This window comes from Lepus europaeus, chromosome 1, assembly GCF_033115175.1.
Source record: "Lepus europaeus isolate LE1 chromosome 1, mLepTim1.pri, whole genome shotgun sequence".
NCBI lineage: Eukaryota > Metazoa > Chordata > Mammalia > Lagomorpha > Leporidae > Lepus > Lepus europaeus.
The window spans coordinates 104,931,144-104,958,358 of NC_084827.1; the positions used below are offsets into that span (position 1 = coordinate 104,931,144).

The 27,215-nt window shown below is 37.3% G+C and overlaps 1 protein-coding gene across 1 annotated transcript in view; it reads right to left on the bottom strand.

Moving 5' to 3' along the window:
• Nucleotides 1–27,215, bottom strand: part of KCNH7 (potassium voltage-gated channel subfamily H member 7) — a 526,117-nt gene that overhangs the window by 158,833 nt on the left and 340,069 nt on the right. The window contains exon 3 of the mRNA XM_062200019.1: nucleotides 13,737–13,892. Coding sequence (XP_062056003.1) covers nucleotides 13,737–13,892 — 156 coding nt within the window. The remainder of the gene's footprint in view (nucleotides 1–13,736; nucleotides 13,893–27,215) is intronic.

Here is a 27,215-nt window from a genome sequence, read left to right on the forward strand (position 1 = left end):
ATTAAGTGTTGAGAGTCTAGGCAGGACAATTAGAGCAGGCATTATAGCAGAGATAAGAATTATTCTTGATGGACTTTGATCACCTTTTGGTTGGTCAAAGAAGATTAGAGAGAAGGAGCAGTTTAGCACAGTGCCAAGGTTTCTGGTTTGAGTGGCTTGATGATGACACCCTTCACAACATGTGAGATGGAAGAGAATTTGGTGAGATGGCATGGATGGTAGCTGGAGATAGGAAGATAAGCCTGGCTGGCGCCGCAGCTCAGTAGGCTAATCCTCTGCCTTGCGGCGCCAGCACCCCGGATTCTAGCCCCGGTCGGGGCACCGGATTCTGTCCTGGTTGCCCCTCTTCCAGGCTAGCTCTCTGCTGTGGCCTGGGAGTGCAGTGGAGGATGGCCCAAGTGCTTGGGCCCTGTACCCCATGGGACACCAGGAGAAGCACCTGGCTCCTGCCTTCGGATCAGCGCAGTGTGCCGGCCACAGCACGCCAGCCATGGCAGCCATTGGAGGGTGAACCAACGTTAAAGGAAGACCTTTCTCTCTGTCTCTCTCTCACTGTCCACTCTGCCTGTCTAAGAAAAAAAAAAAAAAGGAAGATAAGCCTTAGCTGGAAAGACTAAATCTTCCATAAATGTCCAGTTTGCATTGGATATATGAGGTTCTAAGTAATAAAAAAATATAAAGAAATGTATGGGCTGGAGACACTACTTTGTAAGAGTAGATAACAAATGAGTTTGCCTACACAAGATGAATTGAGAAGACTAAGAAGAGGGAAATACTAAGAACAGTGCATGTGTTTGAGAGTAAAAGGAACAAGGAAATGGCAGTTCCAGAGACTGGATGATGGGAAGGAGTGTGTGATATGGGATTTAAAAGAAAAAAGAGAAGGGAGTCTAACTGAACAAGGCACAGTCAACATAGAGGGTAATGTAGAGAGCACAACACAGAGAACTCAGTAATAATGGTCTGAAGAATGAAGGAAACACGGGAAACAGATAAGCTCATGTGGAAAATCCAATGTCTGTAAGAAGAGACAAATTGCTTACTTAAAGAAAATCACATACAAAAAAAAAAGGAAGGAAAGAAGGAAAGAAGGAAAGAAGGAAGGAAGGAAGGAAGGAAGGAAGGAAGGAAGGAAGGAAGGGAGAAAGGAAAGCAAGGGATGCAGAAAACTAGAACATGCGGACCTCTCTTAAAGGGGTGGTGGTGGCCAATATTCTGTTGTAGTGTGTTGCAAACATGTGGGATGAGTAGCTAGATATTTATTTTTTCAGAATAAGCTGGTTATCCTTGTAGTTTATGTGTGGTAATTGTCAATTTTTAAAATGTTGGCAACAAATTCAACTAATTAAAACTGTAAGAAATGTGATGTGACATAAACAAAATGTGTGTGTTGAAATGTGGGCTGTTTATTCTTAGCAGCATGAGAATGAGCAACAGAAGGAGCAAGCAGAAGACATTGGCGAGAGGAGGCCATTGGCAAAGACAGATGTTGAAGGGATGGAGGAGGGCCAAGTGGAGATTTAAACTCTGGTTGGAATTTGTCACCAGGAGGTGGCTTGTATTTGTTAAGGGTGCACTGATAAACGAATTCTTGCTAATGGACAACCACCGAAACTCCCTCCCACCCTTACTCTTCCCACCCATCCACCCCCAATAGGGCTGAGGAGGTGAGGTTGTCAGTGGGAAGGGGGGAACAAAGAAATCATGCAGAGGTCACTCATGAAATGCTTGGTGCATTCTTGAACACTTTCTAGGGGTAAGGAGTGAAGGATTTGAAAACAAACAAAAAAGATATCTAATGAACACTTTTGACAATGCAGTAAAGTTGTTTAATAACTTTCTGAGAATACAGAAAAATTAACCTGAGCCTGTTTTCTGTTAGGAAATGTCTAAATTCCAGTGAAATGTAAATATGTACTTCATGGCTTTGACAGTGATGGCAACAGTAAATTGAGTAGACTTAAATTTCAACAAAAAGTATTTCAAATTGTTAAGAGGAGTGAAAATAGTATTAGCTAAAATATACTTGGGGAAATAGCTTTAAGACCACCATTGTGATGGCTCAAGTTATTTGTCTTTAAAGCAAAAATAAAAATAGAATATATTCATTTTCAATTTAGATGTAAAAATTTTTAAGATTTATTTATTTTTTTGAAATACAGAGTTACAGAGAGCAGAAGCAGAGAGAGAGAGAGAGAAAGAGAGAGGTCTTCCATCCGCTAGTTTACTCCCCAGATGGCCGCAAGGGCTGGAGCTGCACCAATCCAAAGCCAGGAGCCAGGAGCTTCTTCTGGGTTTCTCACACAGGTGCAGGGGCCCAATGGCTTGAGCCATCTCCCACTGCTTTTGCAGGCCATAGCAGAGAGCTGGATTGGAAGTGGAGCAGCTGAGACTTGAACCAACACCCACATGGGATGGAGGCACTGCAGGCGGCTTTACCCACTATGTCACAGCGCCACCTCTAGATGTAAATTGTTAACTCGAGATCTTTGTTTAAGCTCCCTTAATATACTCAAGAAAATTTTAGCAAATTAAAATGTGTGTTTGTGTGAACCAGAATGTGATAGTAGACTCATGCTACATAATAGAAGAACTGTGAAAATCAAACACAGTTCAGCAACAAAATGAAAAGTAGTGGGTTAAGCTCTGCTTCTGATGCCTACAGTGCCTTACAGAGTGCTGGTTTGATTCCAAGCTCCTCCATTTCCGGCCAGCTTTCTGCTAACACACCTGAGGGGGAGCACATGATAAATCTCAAGTGCTTGGATCTCTGTCACTCAGTGGAAGACCCAGATGGAGTCTGGGGCTCCAGACTTTGCCCTGGCCCAACTCTGACTGGTGCATGTATTTGGGGAGTGAACCAGCAGATGGTAATTCTCTCTCTTTTATGGTTCCTACTTTCAGGTGTACAAAACTAAATAAACACTAAAACAATTAATTGAAATGCATGAGATTCAAATTAAAAAATTAATATGAAGCCTAAAAATATTTTAAATTGTAGAAATTTAAAAACATTCATACTTGAGAGCAATTAACTTAGACATTCTAATAGTATAAACAAAAAGCATAATTTAATTATCTTTCTCATTTTGCAAATGTACGACATGTTGCAGCAGAAATATAGAGAGGGTGTTTTTTCCATTGCTATTGGTTTCTTTAGATAAACTCCTTATATTTGGTAGCAAAAGTACAATTTTCTCTTCTACTCTGTATCATGTATATTTTATAGACTTTGGAATTTTTACATAAGCAGCTGGTGGAAAATGATGTTTAATTTTATATCTTATCTGATTTTTATATTTATATATTTAATTTGTTCATTTATTTAAAGGAGACACACAGAGGAGAGAGAGAGAGAGAAATTCTCATTCCTCCCATTCGTTGGCTCACTATCTGTGCTGTGACACGAGGACTGGGTCAAGCCAAAGCCAGTAGCTGGGAACTCAATCCAGGTCTCCCACATGGGTGGCAGGAACCCAATTATTTGATGCATTATTACTTCCTCCTGGAGTCTACACAAGCAGGAAGCTGGAATCAGGAGTTAGAGCTGGGACCTGAACACTCTGATGTGGGACACAAGTGTCAAATTGCTAGGCCAAAAGCCCCTTGCTGGTATTTATATTTATTATGCAGCAACTAATGGACTCAATTGTGCAGTATTTATCAGTTTGACACAACTATCAAAATTACGCTTTCTTCTAGATTTACTTCATTCCAGGGAACATAAGTCTTCTGTATGGCTTAGTCTTATATCTTCTGCAAATAATAAGTTTGTGAAAAATTTAGTTTGTTTAGAGAAAAATGCTCACTTAACTAACTTGTTCCTTATCCTGAAACTAGATACATTTTTTAAAAGATTTATTTATTTATTTGAAAGGTAGAGTTACAGGCAGAGAAAGGGAAAGAGAGAGAGATATCTTCCATGTGCTTGTTCACTCCCCAGATGGCCACATCGGCAGGAGTTGGGCTGATCTGGAGTCAGGAGCCAGGAGCCAGGAGCCAGGAGCCAGGAGCCAGGAGCCAGGAGCCGGGAGCTTCTTCCAGGTCTCCCACATAGGTGCATGAGCCCAAACACTTGGGCCATCTTCTGCTGCTTTCCCAGGTGCATTAGCAGGTAGCTAAACTGGAAGTGGAATAGCCTGGGCTCAACTGGTGCCCATATAGAATGTGGGTGTTACAAGTGGCAGCTCTACCCCATGAGACACATGCTGGCCCCGTGTAACTAGATATTTTAATAAGAATTTATTCAGCTTGGTTTTTAATAGTAATATTTTGTGAGCTATCTTTCCTACTGTGTATTTAGCTCCTTTTCATTTCCTTAATCTTCTCAATTCAATACTCCACATTAAAAAATCTGTGCCTCTTTTGTTGTCACTCTACTTCTTTTTAGCTTTATTTTGTAATCATTTTAGGAGGGTTTGATAAATTTCCAGAGACTCACATCTTCTCAATAATATCCATTTCCCCATTACTTCCATTTAAATGTTACCACTGTTGGATCACATACATTCATACACACACACACACACACACTCACACACAGTGTGTGTGTGTGTGGGGATTTACATAAGTACTCACTGGTTAGATAAAAGACTAAAGATTGATTAAAGGAAAAGTGTTAATCAAAAACTTGTTTTTGGAGCTGCTGTTGTAGCATAGCTGAAAAAGCCATGCAGCACCAGAATCCCATATGGGTACAGTTCCTGTATATGATGATCCACTTCCAATCCAGCTCCTTCCTAATGCACCTGAGAAAAGCATCAGCAGATTACCCAAGTGCTTGGACTCCTGCACCCACTTGGAAGACCCAGATGGAGTTCTAGGCTTCTGGCTTTGACCTGGCCCATCCCTGGCCATTGCAGCCCTTTGAGGAGTAAATGAGCAGATGGAAGATCTCTCTCTCTCTCTCTCTCTCTCTCTCTCTCTCTCTCTTTCAAATAAAATAAATAAATCTTTAGGAAAAACAAAAATAAACAAACAAAGAAGCCCTCTTGCTTTTATATAGACCATTATATACTTCTATTTAACCACACTTCCATTTCAGATCACTTTAAGTGATACAAAAGCTTAAGCTTGGACTGCGGTTTGAAGTAATGATAGTACTATGTTGAAGGTCATGATGTGTCTGCACAAAGAAATATATCAAAATTTGAGCTTTCTTTTTTATTTTTTTTTATTTTTGACAGGCAGAGTGGATAGAGAGAGAGAGGATAGACAGAGACAAAGGTCTTCCTTTTTGCCTTTGGTTCACCCTCCAATGGCCGCTGCGGCCAGCACATCATGCTGATCCAAAGCCAGGAGCCAGGTGCTTCTCCCGGTCTCCCATGCGGGTGCAGGGCCCAAGGACTTGGGCCATCCTCCACTGCCTTCCTGGGCCATAGCAGAGAGCTGGCCTGGAAGAGGGGCAACCAGGATAGAATCCGGCGCCCCAACCGGGACTAGAACCCAGTGTGCCGGCGCCGCAAGGCGGAGGATTAGCCTGTTAAGCCACGGCGCTGGCTTAAAATTTGAGCTTTCTCACTTTGTTTCTTTTACCCACCTCTCTGTAAAAGCCATGTTAGTAACAGCCAAACAATACCATTGTTTTAAACTGGCAGTATCACTATACTTTAAGAAAAAGGCATCAGTAGAGTTTGCCAAAGATGAGAAATAATATGAAGAAAAATTGGATAGTATCAAAAGCTACCAAGTAAAAATTTGCTCTCTTTAATTTTTCTGTTTGACTTAAGACCAGTTCTTCAAACACTGGCAGTAGGTAACTGGAAATCCAGACCATACAATGATAGAAGGGTGTCATCAAAACCAATATTCTGAGTGTAAGCAATGGACCTCTGACATGTTCAGGAAGCAATTTGCTGTGCCTATTTGTACTCTTTCCAATAATTTCCTGAATGAATAACAGTGGCTGCTCAGGGAAATCACTCATGTTCACAAAATAAGGATCAGAATGTTTATTGAATTTATGTAGATAACGAATTAACAAGTTTGTTTCAATAATTTACTTTTGCTAAATTGCATGGATTGTGTATGCTGGCAGCTTAAGAATATCTTGCTCAGGAAAACAAAGTTTTTCTTCTCTGCTGGCGTTTTAGTTTCATATGAACACATTATGTTTTAAGAATCCTGCTGGCGCCGCGGCTCAATAGGCTAATCCTCCGCCTGTGGCGCCGGCATACCAGGTTCTAGTCCCGGTCTGGGCGCCGGATTCTATCCCGGTTGCCCCTCTTCCAGGTCAGCTCTCTGCTATGGCCAGGGAGTGCAGTGGAGGATGGCCCCAGTCCTTGGGCCCTGCACCCCATGGGAGACCAGGAGAAGCACCTGGCTCCTGGCTTCGGATCAGCATGGTGCGCCTGCTGCAGCATGCCGGCCGCAGCGGCCACTGGAGGGTGAACCAACGGTAAAGGAAGACCTTTCTCTCTGTCTCTCTCTCGCTCACTGTCCACTCTACCTGTCCAAAAAAAAAAAAAAAAAAAAAGAAGAAGAAAAAAAAAAAGAATCCCATCCTCTGCCATTCTGCTGGTAGACTTTTCTCTGTTTCACTTCCAGCCAATCTGCCGGACCGGCAAGACAACTATGCCATGGAAAAGTCTGAGAAACCTCTTAGAAACTAACTAGGCATACCCCCTGTCAAATTATCTTATTGAGATTCATAACAGAAATAGAGGCTGACATTAACTAAAGTGTGCTCCTAGCAATCATTCAATGACTGAACTTGTCAAAGGAAGAAATAACAAAACCACAACAGTCATCAACATAAGCAACAATACTTTTTTTTTTTTTTTTGACAGGCAGAGTAGACAGTGAGAGAGAAACAGAGAGAAAGGTCTTCCTTTGCCGTTGGTTCAAACTCCAATGGCCACCGTGGCCAGTGTGCTGCGGCCGGCACACCGCACTGATCCGAAGGCAGGAGCCAGGTGCTTCTCCTGGTGTCCCATGGGGTACAGGGCCCAAGCACTTGGGCCATCCTCCACTGCACTCCCGGGTCATAGCAGAGAGCTGGCCTGGAAGAGGGGCAACTGGGACAGAATCCGTTGCCCCGACCGGGACTAGAACCCGGTGTGCCGGCGCCGCAAGGCGGAGGATTAGCTTATTGAGCTGCGGCGCCGGCCGCAACAATACTTTTGAGTCTGAATTTTTTTTGACAGAGTTAGACAGTGAGAGAGAGAGACAGAGAGAAAGGTCTTCCTTCTGTTGGTTCATCCCCCCAAAATGGCCTCTATGGCCAGCGTGCTGTGCCTGATCCAAAGCCAGGAGCCTGGTGCTTCCTCCTGGTCTCCCATGATGGTACAGGGTCAACCACTTAGGCCATCCTCTTCTGCCTTCCTGGGGCACAGCAGAGAGCTGGACTGGAAGAAGAGCAACTGGGACAAAATCCAGTGGCCCAACCGGGACTAGAACCCGGGGTGCCAGCGCTGCAGGTGGAGAATTAGCCCAGTGAACCGTGGTGCTGGTCAATTTTTTATAGTATTCAATTTTGTTTTAAATCATCTGGGAGATTAAATTGATGATTTTGATACTTGATTTTGATACTTTTCATTGTAAAACATTTAGAATATTAAATATAATGTAGGATATTAAATCATATTACCTTAATGCATTTGTCCAAATATTTCTTTAATAATACTGTTTCTGAGACATATCTAGCAATGTAATCAATAATATGAAAAATTATCAGCTGATATATATTTCACTTTGTATTGCATTTAGGTTTGCAACATAAGCTTTGGCTAACAAACTTGTTATTGTTATCCAAATTTATATTTAATATACTGTTTCTTTTCTCAAATATTAAAATTTAGCAGTAAGGATTCCAGCTCCTCATAGACAATAACAAATGCATAAATCCAGTTTTATCATGGATCCTTCTTTAAACGATAGAGATCATTAAGGGATGGGGGATAAAAGTACCCACAAACCATTTCTGTAGAGTAATTAAGACTTTCCAAAACTACTCACACGTGGATGGGGAAGTAAATACTCATGACCAGCAGAATTGACTCAGGAGAGCACATGGCAGTAGAGTTAAGCAGAAACTAAATTAAAATGGAAAAGTGCACAAGTGTCCCTAGAGTGACAGAACATATGTCAAAGAGAGTTCACTCTCAAAAAAACCACACACTGAGTAAGAAAGTCTGTGACATGAGTGATCACAGCAGCATTTTCTGGAGAGACAAGACACGAGCTTAAAAAGTACACAAGAATCCAGAGACCAAAATCAGTTAGGTGGGCGTATCCAGGAGGCTGGCATCAGAATCCTCCTCTGAAAGAACTGAGGCAGCAGAGAATGAAACAAGGCAGTGAAATGTGGACCGAATCCGTTATATCTGCCCAGGCTGTCCCCATGTGCCAGGGCCATAGAAAACCAGTGTTGAACATGAAAGAACTCTGAAAATATCTTACTCATGAACCTTTCCTAAATAGATTAAGCTTTAGTTAAGAAGCAGTGTTTGAGGAGCCTTTGGCAAAAAGACTTCACGTAAGCATCAAATGTTAGGAGTATTACCTGAAAAGTATATATGACTCAATTATTTAACAAGTTAGAAAAACCATGACCAAACCAAATGAGAGAAAGAAAAAATGCAGTATTTCACCAAGTGTCTTGTTTGTACTTGATGGAAAACAAATGATATAATTTAAATTCACAAAGTGAACGACAATGAATAGAAATACTTAGGAACACAAAGATAAGTACACAAAGAAAGATAATGTTATTAAGTAAAATAGATTTATGGGAAGGGGAGAAAAGACTTTTGAGCTGATTTTAATCTTGCTCAAAGTAAGAAATCTAAATATATTGTTTGAGGAAAATGGGGAAGGATTAAGCAGTCCTAGACACTCCACTTCTGATCCAGCTCCCTGATAATGCAATTCAGAAAGCAATAGAAGATGGCCCAAGTTCATGGATCCCTACCACTGATATGGGAAACATGGATGGAGTTCCAGGCTTCTGAATTTGGCCTGGCCCAGCCCTGGCCATTGTAGCTGTTTGGGAAGTGAACCAGTGGATAGAAAATCTCTCTCCCTCCATCTCTTTCTCTCTGTCTCTCCATCTTTTTCTTATATCTCTCCCTTTCAAATAAATAAACAAATCCACACTTGATCTTAGCCAAAAGGCCGAGAAGCAATATAAACAAATCTTAAATTTTTTTCTTAGAAATTAATATAAAAGTCTACAAACTATATGATCCAAACATGTTATTCCATAAAACTAAAAGATGAATTTTTATGAAGATAATCATTAGAAAACAATAACAGTCAAAATACCAAAAGGAAAGGAAAAGCAGAACACAACAAGAAACAGAACAACATATAGTAAAAAGAGAACTAAAGCATAACATAATAAAATACTTTAAGAGAGTGTATTTGGGGTGGGCATTTTGTGTAGATGGACATAAAACTCCATGGGATATTTGTGTCTCCTATAGTAGTGGCTAAGTTCCAGTCATAGCTCTGTTCCTAATCCCAGCTCCTTGTTAATGTGTACCCTGGGAGGCAGCACATAATGGGTCGAGTAGTTGGGTTCTGCCAGCCATGTGGGAGAATGAGATTAAGTTTTCAGCTCTTGGTTCCCACCTGGCCAGCTATTGTAGGGTATTTGGGGAATGAACCAGCAGATTTCTCTCTCTGTGTATCCTTTTCAAATAAATAAAATAAAGTAAATATATTTATAAATTTTTAAAAGGAAAGAGTGCTTTAAACATAAATCAAATTAGCAGAAAGAAAATACTCAGTTTTATCAATAAATATAAATACCTATTGCAGTTATTTTCAGTTGAAAGAGAAATATTCTTGCATAAGCAACAAAGAAAAATCTAATGAAAATCAAATAAAATTAAAAATCTAATAAAAATCAAATAAAAAAGATACAACTAAGACAAAGACTAAAAAATGTTTTAAAAATATGGCAATAAAATGGACAAAAGACTCAAGTGTCTTGATTTAAGGTAAAGTAGAATTTACATGGAAGCTATTAAATAGAAATATTATAAGGTATCATTTAAATTAGTGTAAAATCATTTCTATGAATATCTATGGTATGTAAACATTTGTGAAATAAACATAATAATAGCCATCATCACAAACAGAAATTACAGAACATACAAGTAGAAATAGAAATACCCTAATAATAGAAGACTTTAATACATTTTTGAAAATCCAACATATATCTGGAGGGTAGAAAATAAGTAAGGATATAAAAGACACTGTAATAATATGGTAGAATTTTTCAGATTAAATATCAATGTTTACACTATGATATTCTCTAATACAATCTTCTTTTCACAAATCATTCATGAAAATCAATCCGATAATAAACAACAAGATAAACCTTAGGAAGCTACAAAAGGAGAAATAAAAACAGCATTTTCTGAGTGAAAAACAATAAAACAAAAAATGATTAATAAAATAATTGTATGTTTATAATAGTTTCCCAACTAGCAAATTTAAAACTCTCTATAACAAACAACTCTTGAGTTCGAACTAAGAAAACAAAAGCTGAAAATTTTTTCAAAAAAAAATAATGAAAATATTACATATCTGAATCTATAGGTTATAATTTACACAGTGCTCAGAGAAAAAAATAGAGCTTCAAAGTCATATATCAAAAAATTGAAAAAATTAATAGTGGTGACAAATGCAACAGATAAAACTGAATTAATAAAGATAAACACAAAATTAGTAAGTTTGAAAACTAACAAAATTAACAAACCAATACAAATTTGTTCTTTGGAAGGCAAACTGCTAATTATTCAGAAACTGTAAATGGAGAAAATGAAAGAAATGAGTAATTTAAAGACAGAAATAACTAGAAACAGAGGAAATCTTAAAATATAAAAGCCTTCAGAATAGACATTTAGCCTAGCCGTTAGGATGCCTGTGTCCCACTTTGAAGTGCCAGGGTTTGATCTTAGCTTCTGATTCTAGCTTCCTGCTAATGTACCCCTTGACATTCGGGAGTGATGGCACAAACAGTTGGGGTTTTGCCAACCATGTGCAAGACCTGGATTGCATTACATGTCCTGGTTCTAGCTCAACCTGTTCCTTGTGGATATGTGGAGAGTGAACCAATGGATGGGAACTAGGAGTTAGTTTCTCTCTCTCTCCTTCTCTTTCTCTCTCTCTCCTTCTCTCTCTCTCTCTCCTTCTGCCTCTCAAAACAAACAAACAAAAATATTTAAAGTTCAAAAATACAAACACTGCAGAGAAAATTATATTAATATTCCAAATATTAATATAATATTTTATTAATTAATATTCTATTAATATTCCAAAATCTACATGCAATAAGTAACTTTTAGGGAAACAATATGGAGCAAATGGAAGTGATTTAAGACTGATGATTTGGGTAGACCAATCTCTATAGAGAAAAACAAAAGGTCTTTCTAAAAGAAAGTTCTAAAAGAACATTCTAAAAGAATGTCATAAATAAATACCAGAACTACTTGACTTCAAAGGAAAATTATACCTGTTGTTAAGATTTTTTATTTTTAAGATTTTTATATTTTTATATAAGATCTTATATTTTTAAGATTTCCTCTCTTTCTAGTTATTTCTGTCTTTAAATTACTCATTTCCTTCATTTTCTCCATTTAAAGTTTCTGAATAATTAGCAGTTTGCTTTCTAAAGAACAAATATATATTGGTTTGTATCTAAATTATAGATACTCTTCAAACTCTTCAAATTGTTACACAGCATAGAAAAAAAAAAAAACACACAAGAGAAACTCCAGGATATTTTTGAAGGAATTATAACATTGATTCTAACACTTGAAAAAATTCCACAAAAATTACAGATCAATATCCCTAATGAATATAGATACAAGCTCTAAATCAATGTTAAGTAAGAAAATCCAACAATACTACAAAATAAAACATGTCATATCCAAATATGGCTTCTTCCAGGGATGCAAGAATGGTTCCCTTTTGGTAAAATCTTGCCATAAATACAATGAAAAGAATAGCACCCTTACTCTCCTAGATGATGACAAGACATTTTACAAATTTCAGCACTCTTTTCTTAATACATGTAAGTCACTGAAAACTTCTTTAAAATTATAAGGCACAGGCAACTCAACCAATATGTCATTATGTGAATCAATGAGGAACACTGGTGGCATTCATGTCAAAATCATAGGTAAGTCATGGTGTTCAGCATTTGTCTCCTTTAATGATATGCTGAAGATAGTAACCAGTACATTTAGATGGGAGAGGTAAATATATAAGAATTGGAAAGGAAATGCAAAATGATGTTTATTTTATAATATAGTACTTGAAAGTCTCCTGAGAGTCAATATGTAAGTGACTGCATGCTAGGACAAATCACTTAAGATAGGAGGATATCAAATTACTACAATCAGAAAAAATCATTAGCCTTCATATATACGGAAAATAATCAGAATATGTAATGAAATAGCAGCAACAATAAAAATATTAAATACCAGTCAGCAAGAGGGAAATTTTTTAAAATACTCATTAAAAAAACAAAAATTGGACTGAAAAGTGAAAATGCATATTAAATTCATGGATAGAATGATTCAACATAAGTAAGTTATCAATTCATTGTAAATTAAATTATGAAACAAATGTCAATCCAATAAAAATTCTGAAAGGATTTTTTTCTGGATGTAGACAAATTGTTTCTAACATTCATATGGGAAAGGTTTCAGGAAATAACTTCTTGAAAATTAGTATCAAAAGTAATGGAGCTTTACCAATATTAATTGTATGTATAAAGGACGTGATTCTGAAGGGTGACTCAAGCATAACAAAGCTTAGAAAGTGATTGAAATGATATGTTAAATTATTAACATGAATATATAGTTTTTAATAAGTGATTTTAAAACAACTAGAGAGTTGTTGATAAAAAAGATAAATTAAATGTATACTTGTAATATACACCAAAATAAACTTAAAGTGGATCAAAGTTTCTAAAAAATGAAACGGTACAAGTTCTGGGGAGGAGGAGCAATTTATTTACAACATTGCAATGGTGAAAACTTGTGTAATTATGACTTAAAGATTCAGAAGTATCATATTGAAAGATTGATAAATGTAGCTGGATTTACAAAAAACCTTTTACAAAACAAAAGTTATAAAAAACATAAAAGATAAATTATTTTCTAGGGAAGCTACCTACAATATATTATACAAATGGACAATAAAAAGAAAAAAGTAGAAACTTTGCAGAGGAAATGGACAGTTGACAGAAAAAGAAAGGCCCATAGTACTTAACTATATGAACCTTGCTCATAAGAAGGGCAATACAAACTGAACTCATGTACAATGACAGACATAGAGAAGACTGATTCACTCAATTTGCCTGGGTTTGGGGTAGTATAAAACAGAGCAAAGCTTACCAAGAGGAATTTAACATGCATTTACTCTTTTACCCATAAATCTCACTTATAGGACTATTTTGTGCAGGAATATATGTATACATATATGAAAATATTTGTACAATTCATTTTGGCATTATTTGTAACGGCCAAATTTGGAAACAACCTAAATGTCCAGCAGAAGAGGACTGGTTGAATAAACTATAGCATATCCCAGTCAAATGGATTCCAAAGCAGCTGATAAATTCTGTAAGGCAACAAAAGGTAACATAAGCTTTGAGTTTCATATATAAAATCATTTTGCATCAAATACAAATACATCTTGAAAATATATAAAATGTATTAACATTATTATAGTAGCAGAATCAGAAGACCATTGTGTGCATGTTGCCATTTACTTACGGTTTACAGTTTTGACTGGTAATATGGGGTTTACCCTCTCTGGGGAGGCAGCATTTTCCTCATCTGTCACGTATTCAAAATTAATGATGAACATCATAGCCACACCCTCTTGGTTCTTCACTGGAATTATGTGAGTGTTACAAATGAAAGTAGACCCTAAGGAGATGAAAAATGAGTGTTAGGTCAAAAATAAGCCTTCATTTTGACCAGCAGTAATATTAAAATAGAACATACCCCTACAGAATTTTCTATGTTAAATAATCACTGAAATTTAATAAAAATGATATGACATGTAATTGATATTTTATGGAGTATTTATTTACTTAAAATATGCATTGTTGTCAGAAAAAATACAAAGAAAATTCAGTTATTACCTTGTGGAAAACCAAGATATCAAATCCCATTTGCTTTCACAACTGTTTCCATAATAGTTCGTATGGAAAAAAATGTATTACTTAGCATTCAAGAAAACACTCATAACCTTTCTTTATGTATTTTTATTGTATCTGGGCCTATACAAAATATAGCTGTATAAAACTGACTATAACTCATTTTTGTCATCTTGATTTTAGCAATAAGAAAAATAAATTATTTCCTCTCTGTGTCTTCACTTTCTTGGACATGAAATAGCAAATTATTGATTTTGTCTCATATACAGACCAATAATTCTTTCCTTTTCTGTGCAAGTTCACAATGTCCAAATAACAGGGACTTATTTTTCTATGAATCTTTCACAAAACAAAAACAAAACTTTGCCTGTTTAGTTAGTCAAGTTAATCTCTTCAGCCAAGATGATGTTCTTCAAAAAGCCAACATTACAGCACTATAAAACATATTTTACTAGTATAATCTTCTTAAAACTATATATATGAAATATATAAATTCTATTCCCTTTATATAAATAAAGTTAAAAGAGTTATCTAGAAGTGAAATGAACAAAGGGATGACTCACTTTACAAGGTACTACTACTACCCATTCTCTGTCAAAAACACTGAGATCCAAGATACAGAGAACATATTTGGAAAAGTTGACGTTTTTTAAATAAACTTAGAGCTAACTTCTAGTATTCACTCAAAGCAGTTTCCTCATAGCTTTAACTTCTGAATGTTTTCTTTAATTATCATGATGGAAATCTCACAAGCTAGAGTTTTTTTATTATTATTATTTTAAAAAGCATGATATTTTTAAGATGAAAATTCTTCAGGAAGGGCTCTTTTTAAAATTTTTTAAAAAGATTTATTTATTTATTTGAAAGTCAGAGTTACACAGAGAGGAGAGGCAGAGAGAGAGAGAGAGAGAGAGAGAGGTCTTCCATCTGATGGTTCACTCCCCAGTTGGCGCAACGGCCGGAGCTGTGCTGATCCGAAGCCAGGAGCCATGAGCTCCTTCCGGGTCTCCCACGTGGGTGCAGGGGCCCAAGGACTTGGGCCATCTTCTACTGCTTTTCCAGGCCATAGCAAAGAGCTAGATTGGAAGTGGAGCAGCCGGGTCTCGAACTGGCACCCATATGGGATGCTGGCGCTTCAGGCCAGGGTGTTAAGCCACTGTGCCACAGCGCCTGCCCCAGAAAGGGTTCTTTTTAAAAAAGATATATTTATTTATTTGAATCTCAGTGGCAGAGAAAGATCTTCCACCCTGAAGCCAGGATCCAGGAACTCCATCCTGGTCTCTCACATAGGTGTCAGGGACCCAAGTACATGGACCATTTTTTGCTGCTTTTCTAGGTTTATTAGCGGGGAGCTGAATCAGAAGCAGAGTAGGCAGGACTCAAACTGGTGCTCAGATATGGGATGCTGGCGTTGTAAGTGGTGGTTTAACCTGCTGTGCCACAACACTGGCTCCCCCAGGAAAGGCTCTTAATCATTCAGGCAGTAGTGTACATTTTAACTGTGTGCTTTTTAACCTCTGTCTGAGATATGCTGACTCTTGAGGAGAGAGACAGTTCAATGTAGAAGCAGGCTGGACTGGCAAGAAACTTTAGGAGGTGTGAGGAAGGGTCAGGACAGCTGGGGCCAGGGCACAGGGGTAGGAGAAGATAGCTGAACGATTCAGTTGGGAGATTCAATATTTGCAAAGGCTAGTAGATGCTAATGTTAAAAAAAAAAAAAACTGACTGTCAAAAACAAAATAAGCATGAGAAAACTCTTTATTTTTTTTTCCTGATACCTGCATCTTGGTTCCTACTGTCAGAGCTTATGACAAAGGCTATTGCTGATATTGCTATAATTTGAGGACATCACAAGGTAGGACTCTTGAGAACACAGCTGGAGATCTAATTATTCTTGTGAAATTATTTCTATTGTATATGTGTTCTAATTTCCTAAGACATGATTTACAAGTGCACCTTCAGAATGTAGACTCTTTGTAAGAGGGGGTACTTATATTTTAATTCTACCACAGATTTTCGAATGGGCATAATATCCAAATGATTTGTAACTAATTCTACATTTTCTAAAAAGTTGGTATGATCTTCGTGGATGTTGGAAAATATGCTCTAAGAATGGCGTCCTGTACTTTCAGCCTTTCAGCTCTATCTTCAATTCATTTAATAAAATAGTTAGCTAGAGCACTTGTCATAGTTTCCATGGTAACAAACAGGATGACTTTAGTAAACAGAAAATAAGCAATTTAAGACTGTTCCATTAGAACTAAAAATAGAATTGCTTCAGGCTAGGCATCACAATACGCACTGGTTAAACAGAGTCTAAAGAGAAGTGAGAAATAGCCATTATGTACTTTCCTAATGAACCAAAATACATATTGATTTTACCACTTAAAATGACATTTTCTGGATCATTTAGAATATCATTGTGAATTTGCAGATTTGTTACTTAGTAGTTTCAAATCTCAACATTTGGTGTGTACTGCTGACTGTAAAACAATACAGAGATGTTTGAGGAATCAATAAATAAAAAATATGAGTATAGACATTTAATGGATTTGTAGTAGAACAGAGTAATTTTGTTTTTGGTAATAAAAGGAAAGTAATGTTTTTCAATACAAATACTTGTAAATTTGCAATGTTCAATGCTAAAAATTATAAAATTATAGTGCTTTAGAAAATAGATGAGCTATATGCATTGGACCTATAGCATACTCAATACATGTAATTAATCTGAGATTTACTGCCCACTGTCATTGTTTCCTACATGTTTCTATTAAACAATATATCTTCTCTAAAGTCAACTGAAGACTTTCATTTATATGCTTTTTTTCTTTTAGTTTTGGAATTTAATACCTCCATTAATCTTGCATAGCTGCCTGAAAAGCAGACAATGAAAGGAGATACATGGAATTTAGAAGAGGAGAAGAAAAGGATGCATTTTATAGAGTAAAAATATTTTAGCTTGCACAGTTCTATAAATTTCCATGCTCAGACAAGACATCACTTTTGTAAAGTGATATGACCCAAATAAATCATTACTATATTATCCTGAACATTTATTGTGAATGCAATATATTCAATAATTTGTAGATAAGAGAACTAAATAAGGGACTGGCATTGGGCGCAGTGGTTTAAGCCACCATTGCAATGCTGGCATCCCACATGAGAACCAGTTGAAGTCCCACCTGCTCCACTTTCAATCCAGCTCTCTGCTAATGAGTATGAGAAAACAGTGGAAAATGGTTCAAGTACGTGGACCCTTGCCACCCACATAAGAGATCTGTATGAAGTGTCTGGTCCCTGGCTTTCACCTGTCCAGGATCCTGGGTGTTGTGTTCATTTCAAGAGTGAACAAATGGATGAAAAATAACTCACTGTATCTGTCTTTCTCTCTCTGTAACTCTGCCTTCAAAATCAATCAATCATCAATCAATTAATATTTTATTGAAAATATTGTATTCAAATAGGATTAATAATGCTTGTTAGGAAGTAACATTTACAATATCATTATCCATTAATTCCAAAATTGTACATAGAATTATGCTATACTAAAATTAGACTCAAATTCAAGTTCATGCTGTTTCTCATGAATGAAAACATTCCTAATGTGGCAAAGACTATTCAGGAGGAGCAATGCTCATTTTAACACAATTTATGGAATATAAATTTTTAACTATGTCCATAGAGCAAGGGAATGCAGAGCAATCCAAATAGTTGTGAAAGTTATACTTTTGTTAATAATAGATGGCACATGCTTAGCTGCATTTAAAAAAAAAAAAAGCTAGGTCTACTCCATCTGAGCTGTATTAGGTATGTTTTGTTCTACTGTTCGTGGTGTGTGAGCAGTGTGGTACCTGTGAGAGGGGGTGGGGAAGGGAGAATGGATAAAGTCTAAGGAGAATCAAGAAGCCATAGTGAACTGATATACATGGTATGGAGCTAAGACTTTTCTCTGGATTATATAGGAAAGTTTTGGAGAGTTTTCTTTTGTGCTTAATATGATTTAACTTAAAACTGTCATTCTGATATGTGCTTTGTTCAGAGTGCAAGCTTCACACTGTTCAGTAGAAGTCATCCCTGTGAAATTCTTAGAACATGGCTTAGCGTGGAGGAAAACTCAACAATGTGAGCTAGTATTTTTGCTTATTGTTGAAGGGTCTCCCAAGAAGCAAAGCAACTCTCAAGACTCTTTCTATTTCTTTCTCTCTCTCTCTTTTTTTTTAAAGATGTATTTATTGGGGCCAGCATTGTGGCATAGCAGCTAATGCCACCACCTGCAATGCTGGCATCCCAGATAGGTGCCGATTTGTGTCCCCGCTGCTCCATTTCCAATCCAGCCCCCTAAGAATGCACCTGAGAAAGCAGCAGAAGATGGCCTAAGTGTTTGGGCCCCTGTAACCCACCTGTGAGACCTGGAAGAAGCTCTTGGCAGCTGGCTTCAGCATTGTCCAGTCCCAGCTGTTTTTGCCATCTGGGGAGTGAACCACTGTATGGAAGAGCTCTATTTCTGCCTCTCTTTCTTTCTCTCTAAAACTCTGACTTTGAAAGAGTTTATAAACAGTTTATTTGAAAGAGTTATATAGAGAAAGAGAGGGAGAGAGATCTTCCATCTGCAGGTTCACTCCTCAAATGACTGCAATGGCTGGAACTGGGCTGGGCCAGGAACCAGGAGCCAGGAGTTCAGGAGCTAGGAGCTTTATCCTGGTCTCCCATGTGTGTGGCAAGGGTTCAAGTACTTGAACCATCTTCTACTGCTTTCCCAGGCACATTAGCAAGGAGCCAGATTGAAAGTTGAGCAGGCAGGACTCAAACTAGTGTCTATATGGGTGCATCATCACCGGCAGCAGCTTAACCCATTGTGCCACAACTCCAGCTTCAACATTCTGTAATTTCTTCCAACCTGTTGCTGTTCTCAGAGTCAGAAACAACAGTGTTTTTGTTGTTGTTGTTGTTGTTGTTTATTTTGAGTTTTAAAAATTTATTTATTTATTTGAAAGTCAAAGTTACAGAGCAATGAGGAGAGGCACAGAGAGAGAGAGAGAGACCTTCTATCTGCTAGTTCACTCCCCAGATGGCTGCAACAGCTGGGGCTGGGCCAGGCTGAAGCCATGAAACAGGAGCTTTTTCCAGGTCTCCTTCATGGGTGGCAGGGGCCCACACACTTGAGCCATCTTCCACTGCTTTCTGCAGACCACCAGCAGGAAGCTGGATGGGAAATGGAGGAGCTGGGACACAAACTGGCACCCACATGGAATGCAAGTGTCACAGGCAGCGGCTTTACTGGCCCCAGTGCTTTTGTCTATCTGTTTTTTTATTTCATATTTTGTGGCACCATTATTCTACTTCAAATTGATCAGTTTAGTGAGTTGCTGAGAGCTTTTAATTCCTGTTTCTCTGGTAGGCTAGGAGGCTCTTTAAAGATTAAAAAAATAAATCATTAGAGAGCTACCCTATAAGAAACACAAAACACAGCAACCTCAGGATAGAAAAGCAACATCAAAAAAAGCAATTGTTTATCTTGTGTTGAAAGGCTTATAGAAAAAACAAAAGGGATTGTTTCACCTCCTAGAATGTTAAAGTCACTGGTAAGCAATGACTTAAGGTAGAGCCAGGTAGAAGCACAAGTTAAAATAGGCAAAATCCACACTTTGCTTTTCTGTAGCTCATCTTTCCTTTTTCCTTCTTTTGGCACCTCTTGTATGTAGATACAAGGCTATCTCCAGGCTTCCAAGGTGAAATGTGACAGACTACTGCTTATCAAGAAAGAAGGGCTTACAAATCTTAATGTTTTATAGAATTGGTAATTGCATAATTGATTACCCCTCCCAGGAGAATTTTTTAGAATTTTCAGTCTACCACAAGTAGACTAAGATGAACTCTAATATTCTGGTTGTGTAGATAAGATCTTCCAGACATCTATTTTATTCACACCTTGCAAGTCACTGCTTGTTCAAAGCAATATCATCATCACACTGCTTGTGACCCAAAAAACAGGAAAGGGCCATAATGGAGTCCTGGGTCAGAACTAGAAGAAATTGCTATGATTGGAGAGAAGACCTTACATTGTCTGGCCACTTTTATATTGCAAAACTGATGTTATCATATTACTAATAAGAGAAGTAAAGGAAGTAAACTTTACCCTCACTCTTGATCCACTTCCAGAATTTATTAAACAGTTTTCAGAATGACAGAGTAGTGAGAATATTCCATTCGAGTTATATCTACAACTAGACTGTAAACTCCCAAATATAAAATGTTTTTATTCTATGCACATAAGGCTCAACATATAATGGGAGCTCAGTAAATATTTGTTTACTTAATAATGATTGCTTTTACCTCTCTCCGAAAGAAGAATCATTCATGGAAAGCTGTTCATTTATAGCAAGGGACCCTTGAGCCCAGCCAGAGTAGCATTCGTGACTCTGATAGGCAGTAGCCTTATTCTTCAAAAAATAGACTTTGGAGTCAAGATACCTGGGTTCTACATTTCACAAGTTATTTAGCTTCTTTTGTTCTGACTTATTTCTCTGTGGACTCAGGACAATATTAATCTAAAATGTGAGCAGTAAATGAGAAGATACTACTATGGTGAAAGACCTAGCTAACAGTGGATGATACATGGTGGTTCATGGGAATGGAACACGGTAGCTATAGACACTACTTATGCTCAAAGAGTTATTCGATTCTCGTAAGAGTTCAGAAAATGTTTCACAGAAGTTTGTAAGGCTGAAGAGGCATAAGTTGGAGAAGAAGGAAGTTCCAAGACAAAGAAACATGTAAACATTTTAAAACAACTTCACTTTAATAACAGATTACTCAGAGCCTTCTATGAGACAGGTATTGTTCTAGGAGCTAACAGTTCAGCAGGTAACAAAATAGTCTTAAATACTAACTTTGTTTCTGTTTACAACGAAGTGGTGGTGTTGGAGACAAAACAAATAATTAAATTACATAGAAGTTTAAATGCTAATAATATGATAGACTGCCATTGAGAAATTAAAGGAGATAAGGAGTGCCAGGAATAAGAGAGCATAACTTTTAGGAGAATGGGAAGAGTCTGGCCGAGAAGATCATATTTGAGTCAAGACCTGAGGAAGATGAAGAGTGAGTCGAGACATCTGGGAAAGGGTAACAACATGAGTAAAAGTCCTGTTATAAGTTGAACTGTGTCCTCCTGGAATTCAGATTTTGAGGTCTTAGAGACTGATGTGACCATATTTGGAGATGGGTATTTAAAGAAGGAAATAGTGATAAATGGTTTCATATAGGCAGAACCCTAATCCAATAGGACTTTGTCCTTATCAGCAGAAGAAGACATACCAGGAGTGCACATGTGCAGGCCACCTGAGGACACAGAAAAATGGTGCTCATTTGCACACTGGAAAGAGACGCCTTCCCCAAAACCCACCCAGCAAGCACCTTGACCTCGGATGAACTTGCAGACTCCAGAATCGTGAGAAGACAAATATTTGTTGTTTAGGTCACCAAGTCTGTGGTATTTTTCTACAGAAGAATAGGGCAACTACAATAAACTTTCAGATTGGAGCACACCAGAATAGGAGACCAGTGTGGCTAAAACATATTAAGTTGGGGGAAATGGTAAGAATTCCAAGTTGGAAAGGTAACAGGGTAAGGAAGTGGGGGTGGTGGAAGCAGACTAGTACCTTCTCATTGTCATTCCAAGTCATGGCAGTGATCACAAGGCTTTGAAAGTAAGTGATACAGCAGACTCATAGAATGGCAGATGTCCTAAATGGCACTCTGGCCTCAGAATCAGCCCTTAAAGCATTTGGATCTGGCTAAAAAGCCCATGAGAGTATTTCAGACATGGAAAGCCAAGACACTTTGGCAAAAAAAAAAAAAAAAAAAAAAAAAAAAAAAAAAAAAAACACACACACAAACAAAAAACTAAATGAAAGATCTCTGTGAGTGAGATCCCAGGGAAAAGAATGGGCCATCAAAGAAGTAGGTACCTTTCTCTGAAGGGAAGAGAGAATTTCCACTTTGACTATGGCCTTGTCTAAATAAGATTGGAGTTGGTGAACTCAAGAGGCTTCCATAGCCTTGGCAGCTCATGACAAGAGCCTCGGGTGATTACTGATGTCATAAATAAAAATGTCAATTGTTAAATCAACATTAGGAGTCACTGTGCACTTACTCCCCATGTAGGATTTCTGTCCTTAGTGTGTTGTACTATGTGAATTAACAGTATAACTAGTACACAAACAGTACTTTATACTTTGTGTTTCTGTGTGGGTCCAAACTGTCGAAATCTTTACTTAGTATATACTAAATTGAAAATGAATCTTGATGAAGAATGGGATGGGAGAGGGAGTGGGACATGGGATGGTTGCAGGTGGAATGGTGGTTATGGGGGAAAAATCCACTATAATCCAAAGGTTGTACTTTGGAAATTTATATTTATTAAATAAAAGTTAAAAAAAGAAAGCAAGTGATAGACTGCAGCATATATATTCAGAGGATCATCCTGGCTATTGTAAAGGCATGGGCATGTGAAATATCTGTTATATTGTTAGATAAACAGTATTAATAGACTAATGGTATACTACAATACATAATACTGGATGGGGAACAATGGATAAGGCTTCAGCAGCAAGAAGCCATGTCCTGACGGCTTTCGGTGTACTTGGAATTCAGTGTTATGGTGTTGTGGATACACAAAATTGTCTTCAAAAAGACAATGTCTTCAAAAAGAAGCATGTTAGTGTACAAAGCACTTAGACAGGGATTGCTAATTATTTTGCATGGTAGTAATATCTTAGAGATGAGAAATATCTTCAAAAGATTCAGGAGCTATTTATTTGATTTTAGAGACAAGGACATTTGGAAAGACTTGAAAAATGTCATAACTATACAAATAAATGGAATGCCCAGTTTTAATTAGCACATAGATTCTGTTTAGTCTGACTGATTGAGTCAAATTTTATTGCTTGTGGGAGGTATACAGCCATCATTAAAACATTTGCTCATTTCTCTTATTTCACCTGTTAATTCTAAAGCAATTTACTGAAAAGAAAGAGGAGAAACTCGTGTGAATGAAAAAAAATTCTTTATATAAAAGCATTATAAACAAAACCAATGAGCTGACAAAAAAGCTGGCAGTGGATCTGATAAAACATTAGATCGAAAGAAACAGCCCTAACATAATAATCACCATTATCTATATAATTAACATACAATCACCAACACCATTAAATCAAACCAGTCATAAGCATATTTAGATAACTGATGAAGTTAATAAAATAATGTGGGACCGGCATTGGCCTTTACAAATTTCAAGAAGAAAGTACTTATTTTTTCTTATTGTTTGAAAGATGAAAAATTAATGTAATTTGCAGAAATCTGGTTGCCAACTTCATATTCTGCTATGTGGTAGTATTAGTAACATCTGTGATGTCAATATTATGAATGATTTATTTACTTGAAACTATATTAAATGTTCAGAAAATGGTAACAATGCCATTAAGTAGAAAATCTATTGGCTGTGTTCTTATGTGCAGCCCATAGAATTGGACAAACCTAGCTCCACTGTTATTCAAAGAGTGATCTTGAGCAGCTTATTTCATTCCTTCCCCTTCCTTGTCTGAAAATAAGGAAAAGGAACAGAGTACTTGACCTCATAGTATTGTTAGAACCTTGAGATGAGATACTAACTATAAAGCATTTAGCACAAAGTCTAGCCTATAGCAGGAGAGCAATGCATGAATTCTATTGTCACAAACAGGAGGCAGAGGAAGGAATCAATTTCTCAAAGTGCAATAAGTACCAAAGATTCAGCAGTGCAATCAAGTCATTCAACTCTTGCTTGATTCCAGGGTGAATGCATCAGGTTAATTCCCTTGGTTTAAGATGAGAAGATAAATGGAGGCGGCCACTTGGTAGAGAAAAGATACTTCATCATCTAAAAATATGTCTCCTTAACTTTGCTGTGATGAGATTCTTATTTCTCTTTCTTATATTTCATCCTTTCCTGTGGATTTTTTCCATTGCCTTTAAAAAGTACGCTGTATACCACTTAACATTGCCATTTTAATTTTTTTAGATTTAGCAATTTTTAACATTTTGTCATACTTACTTCATATGTAGATATTACATATACACTTATATATTATTTTCCTTGAAAATAGTGTTGTTAATGTCACAAAATGTGGGATTCATGACAAGCTCATTAAGTCAGGAAAGAGGGTATAGTGTCATGTACATGGTGTAATACACTAAAAACAAGATTTATAAGTTTATATCAAATAATATGATATAGACACAATTTTTATATTCTCTCTTTCTATATACTTATCTTTCTGATATTTATTTAAGGCAAACAAATTTCATGCAATTCATATATACAGATTTAGGAACATAGTGATTTTTCCCACCCCACCTTCTATCCTTTCCATCCTCACACCCTTCCACCTCCTTCCTCTCTTATTCCCTCTCTTAAATTTTACAATGATCTACTTTCAGTTTACTTTATACTCATAAGATTAGCCCCAAATTATAAAGATTTCAACAAATAGTAAGAAGAAAAAAAACATTGTTACTCAACAGTAAGGGCTATAAAGAATCCTAGAATCTCAAAATGTGAATTTCATTCCTATGCATTATATTTTTGGTACTCATTAATTACTGCAGAGCAGGGAAAATATTTATCTTTTTGGGAGTGGCTTATTTCACTAAGCATAATGCTTTCTAGTTGCATCCGTTTTGTTGCAAATGACAATTTCATTCTTTTTTATGGCTGAATGATATTCTAGAGTGTATACATATCACATTTTCTTTAATCATCAATTGATGAGCATCTGAGTTGATTTCATATCATAGCAATTGTGAATTGAACTGCAATAAACTTGGGGGTACAGATAAGGTAACTCTTTCATATGCTGATTTCATTTTGTTTGTGTAAATTCCCAGAAGTGGGATTGCTGGGTCATATGTAGGTTATATACAGATTTCAGAAGTATCTCAATACTGTCTTCCACAATGACTGTACTAGTTTAAATTCTTACCAATAATAGATTAGTGTACATTTTTTCACATCCTCACCAGTATTTATTGTTTGTTAATTTCTGTATGACAGCCATTTCAAGTGGAGTGAGGTAAAACGTCATTTTTTTTGTGTGTGTGGTTTTAATTTGTTTCCATGATGGTTAGTGATCCTGAGTAGTGTTTCATGTGTCTGGGCATTTGAATTTCCTCTTTTATATTAATTTCCACATCTAAGAGAAAACACATGATATTTTTCTGATAGCAGAATTCAGGTACTTTTGGCAAGCTCAACAGTCAGTGGAATTTTGTATGTAGTAGAAACAATCTTTATTTCTGAATTTCCTCCAGAAGTACTGTGATCCACATTTGAAAGCACATTTTCAGAAGGCAGGTAATGCTGGAGCTAAGATTCATTGAGTCCCAGCCATTCTTCTGATGCTCTCTATGCCTTAACATCATTTGCATCATCCTCATTATGCAGATATGAAGTGAGAAGTGCAAGCAGATTCTCCTTTCCCTTGATCTAAGAGTACTTCAAAAACAAGTAGCAGACCAGGGTTTGAGCTCACAGCTATCATGAGTTCAGTGTTTCCCCACCACACCATTGTTTCCCAGAGTGAGATGATAGTAGTAGATGATACTGGAAAGGGTCTTCTATAATTAAGCCATAAGAAATGTCCTCCTCAAGGAGATTCTCAGTGCATATTCTTGTATTAGAGATGTTGAGAAATTCTGCAATTATGAATAAATTTGCTCAAGGCAGAGTTTCCCAAATTCATTTGACTCTGAAATCCTGTGTTAGAGAAATTTGCAATGACACCTAACTCCTTGAATGTCACTGGAAAACACTAAATTTGTCAGCTCCTTCTCTGTTTCAAAGACACCCTTCTGAGAGAACCAAAGAGAGAGAGAAAGAGAAAGTGAGAGAGAGAGAGAGAGAGAGAGAGAGAGAGAGAGAGAGAGAGAGACAACAGGAAATACCATAGGTCACCTAGGTGATTATCAGAGAGCAAGGAGTTTCAGGAGACAAAGGCCTGAGCCAAGAGAGGAGGAGAATGCCAAGGCTGGTGTCACCTGTTCAATATATTTTGCTTCTAGTCTGAGTTCTCAGAAATCCAACTAAAATAGCATTGTCATATTTGATCACATATCTTGCAGCAATGATTTTCCCATAAGTTTGTTCTAAGTTAAAAGGTTATTGCTAAATAAAATATGATATTTTTCACATCTTAGCACCAATTCATACTACTTGACAATTATGTTTTATTACACAAATGCTCGAATTCAATAATCCATTAATATTCTTCACCAGAAAGTTCACATGAGATAGCTCTAATACGCATGGAAACATAGGTTCAAAGATTTTTTTTTTCACAAGACGTATTTTTGTTACCAAGCCTTGAATTTACCTAAATCAGGTCCATGCCACTAAATTGCCATTTGTTCAGTCCAGTTACATTAACACTGCATTGACAGAGCTGATTCAGAACATGAGCAAATCTGCACATCACCATGGTATGCGCAAATGACCTTCAAAGTCAAAACTTCGTGAAAATTCTGGGTACAGCTACTACGCAGATGTCATTGTTAACAGAGGCTGTCGTGCATGGTTTTAGGAGTGACAGGCTCCATTATCATGTCTATGTGATTGGTAAAATAAACCATACATCTTATGCTCTTTTGTAACAATCGCACATACGCACAAGTTACAAATAATGTGGCCGGCGCCGCGGCTCACTAGGCTAATCCTCCGCCTTGTGGCTCCGGCACACCGGTTCTAGTCCCGGTCGGGGCACCGATCCTGTCCTGGTTGCCCCTCTTCCAGGCCAGCTCTCTGCTGTGGCCAGGGAGTGCAGTGGAGGATGGCCCAAGTCCTTGGGCCCTGCACCCCATGGGAGACCAGGATAAGCACCTGGCTCCTGGCTTGGATCAGCGCGGTGCGCCGGCCACAGCACGCCTACCGCGGCGGCCATTGGAGGGTGAACCAACGGCAAAAAGGAAGACCTTTCTTTCTGTCTCTCTCTCTCTCTGTCCACTCTGCCTGTCAAAAAATTAAAATAATAATAATAATAATAATAATAATAAAATA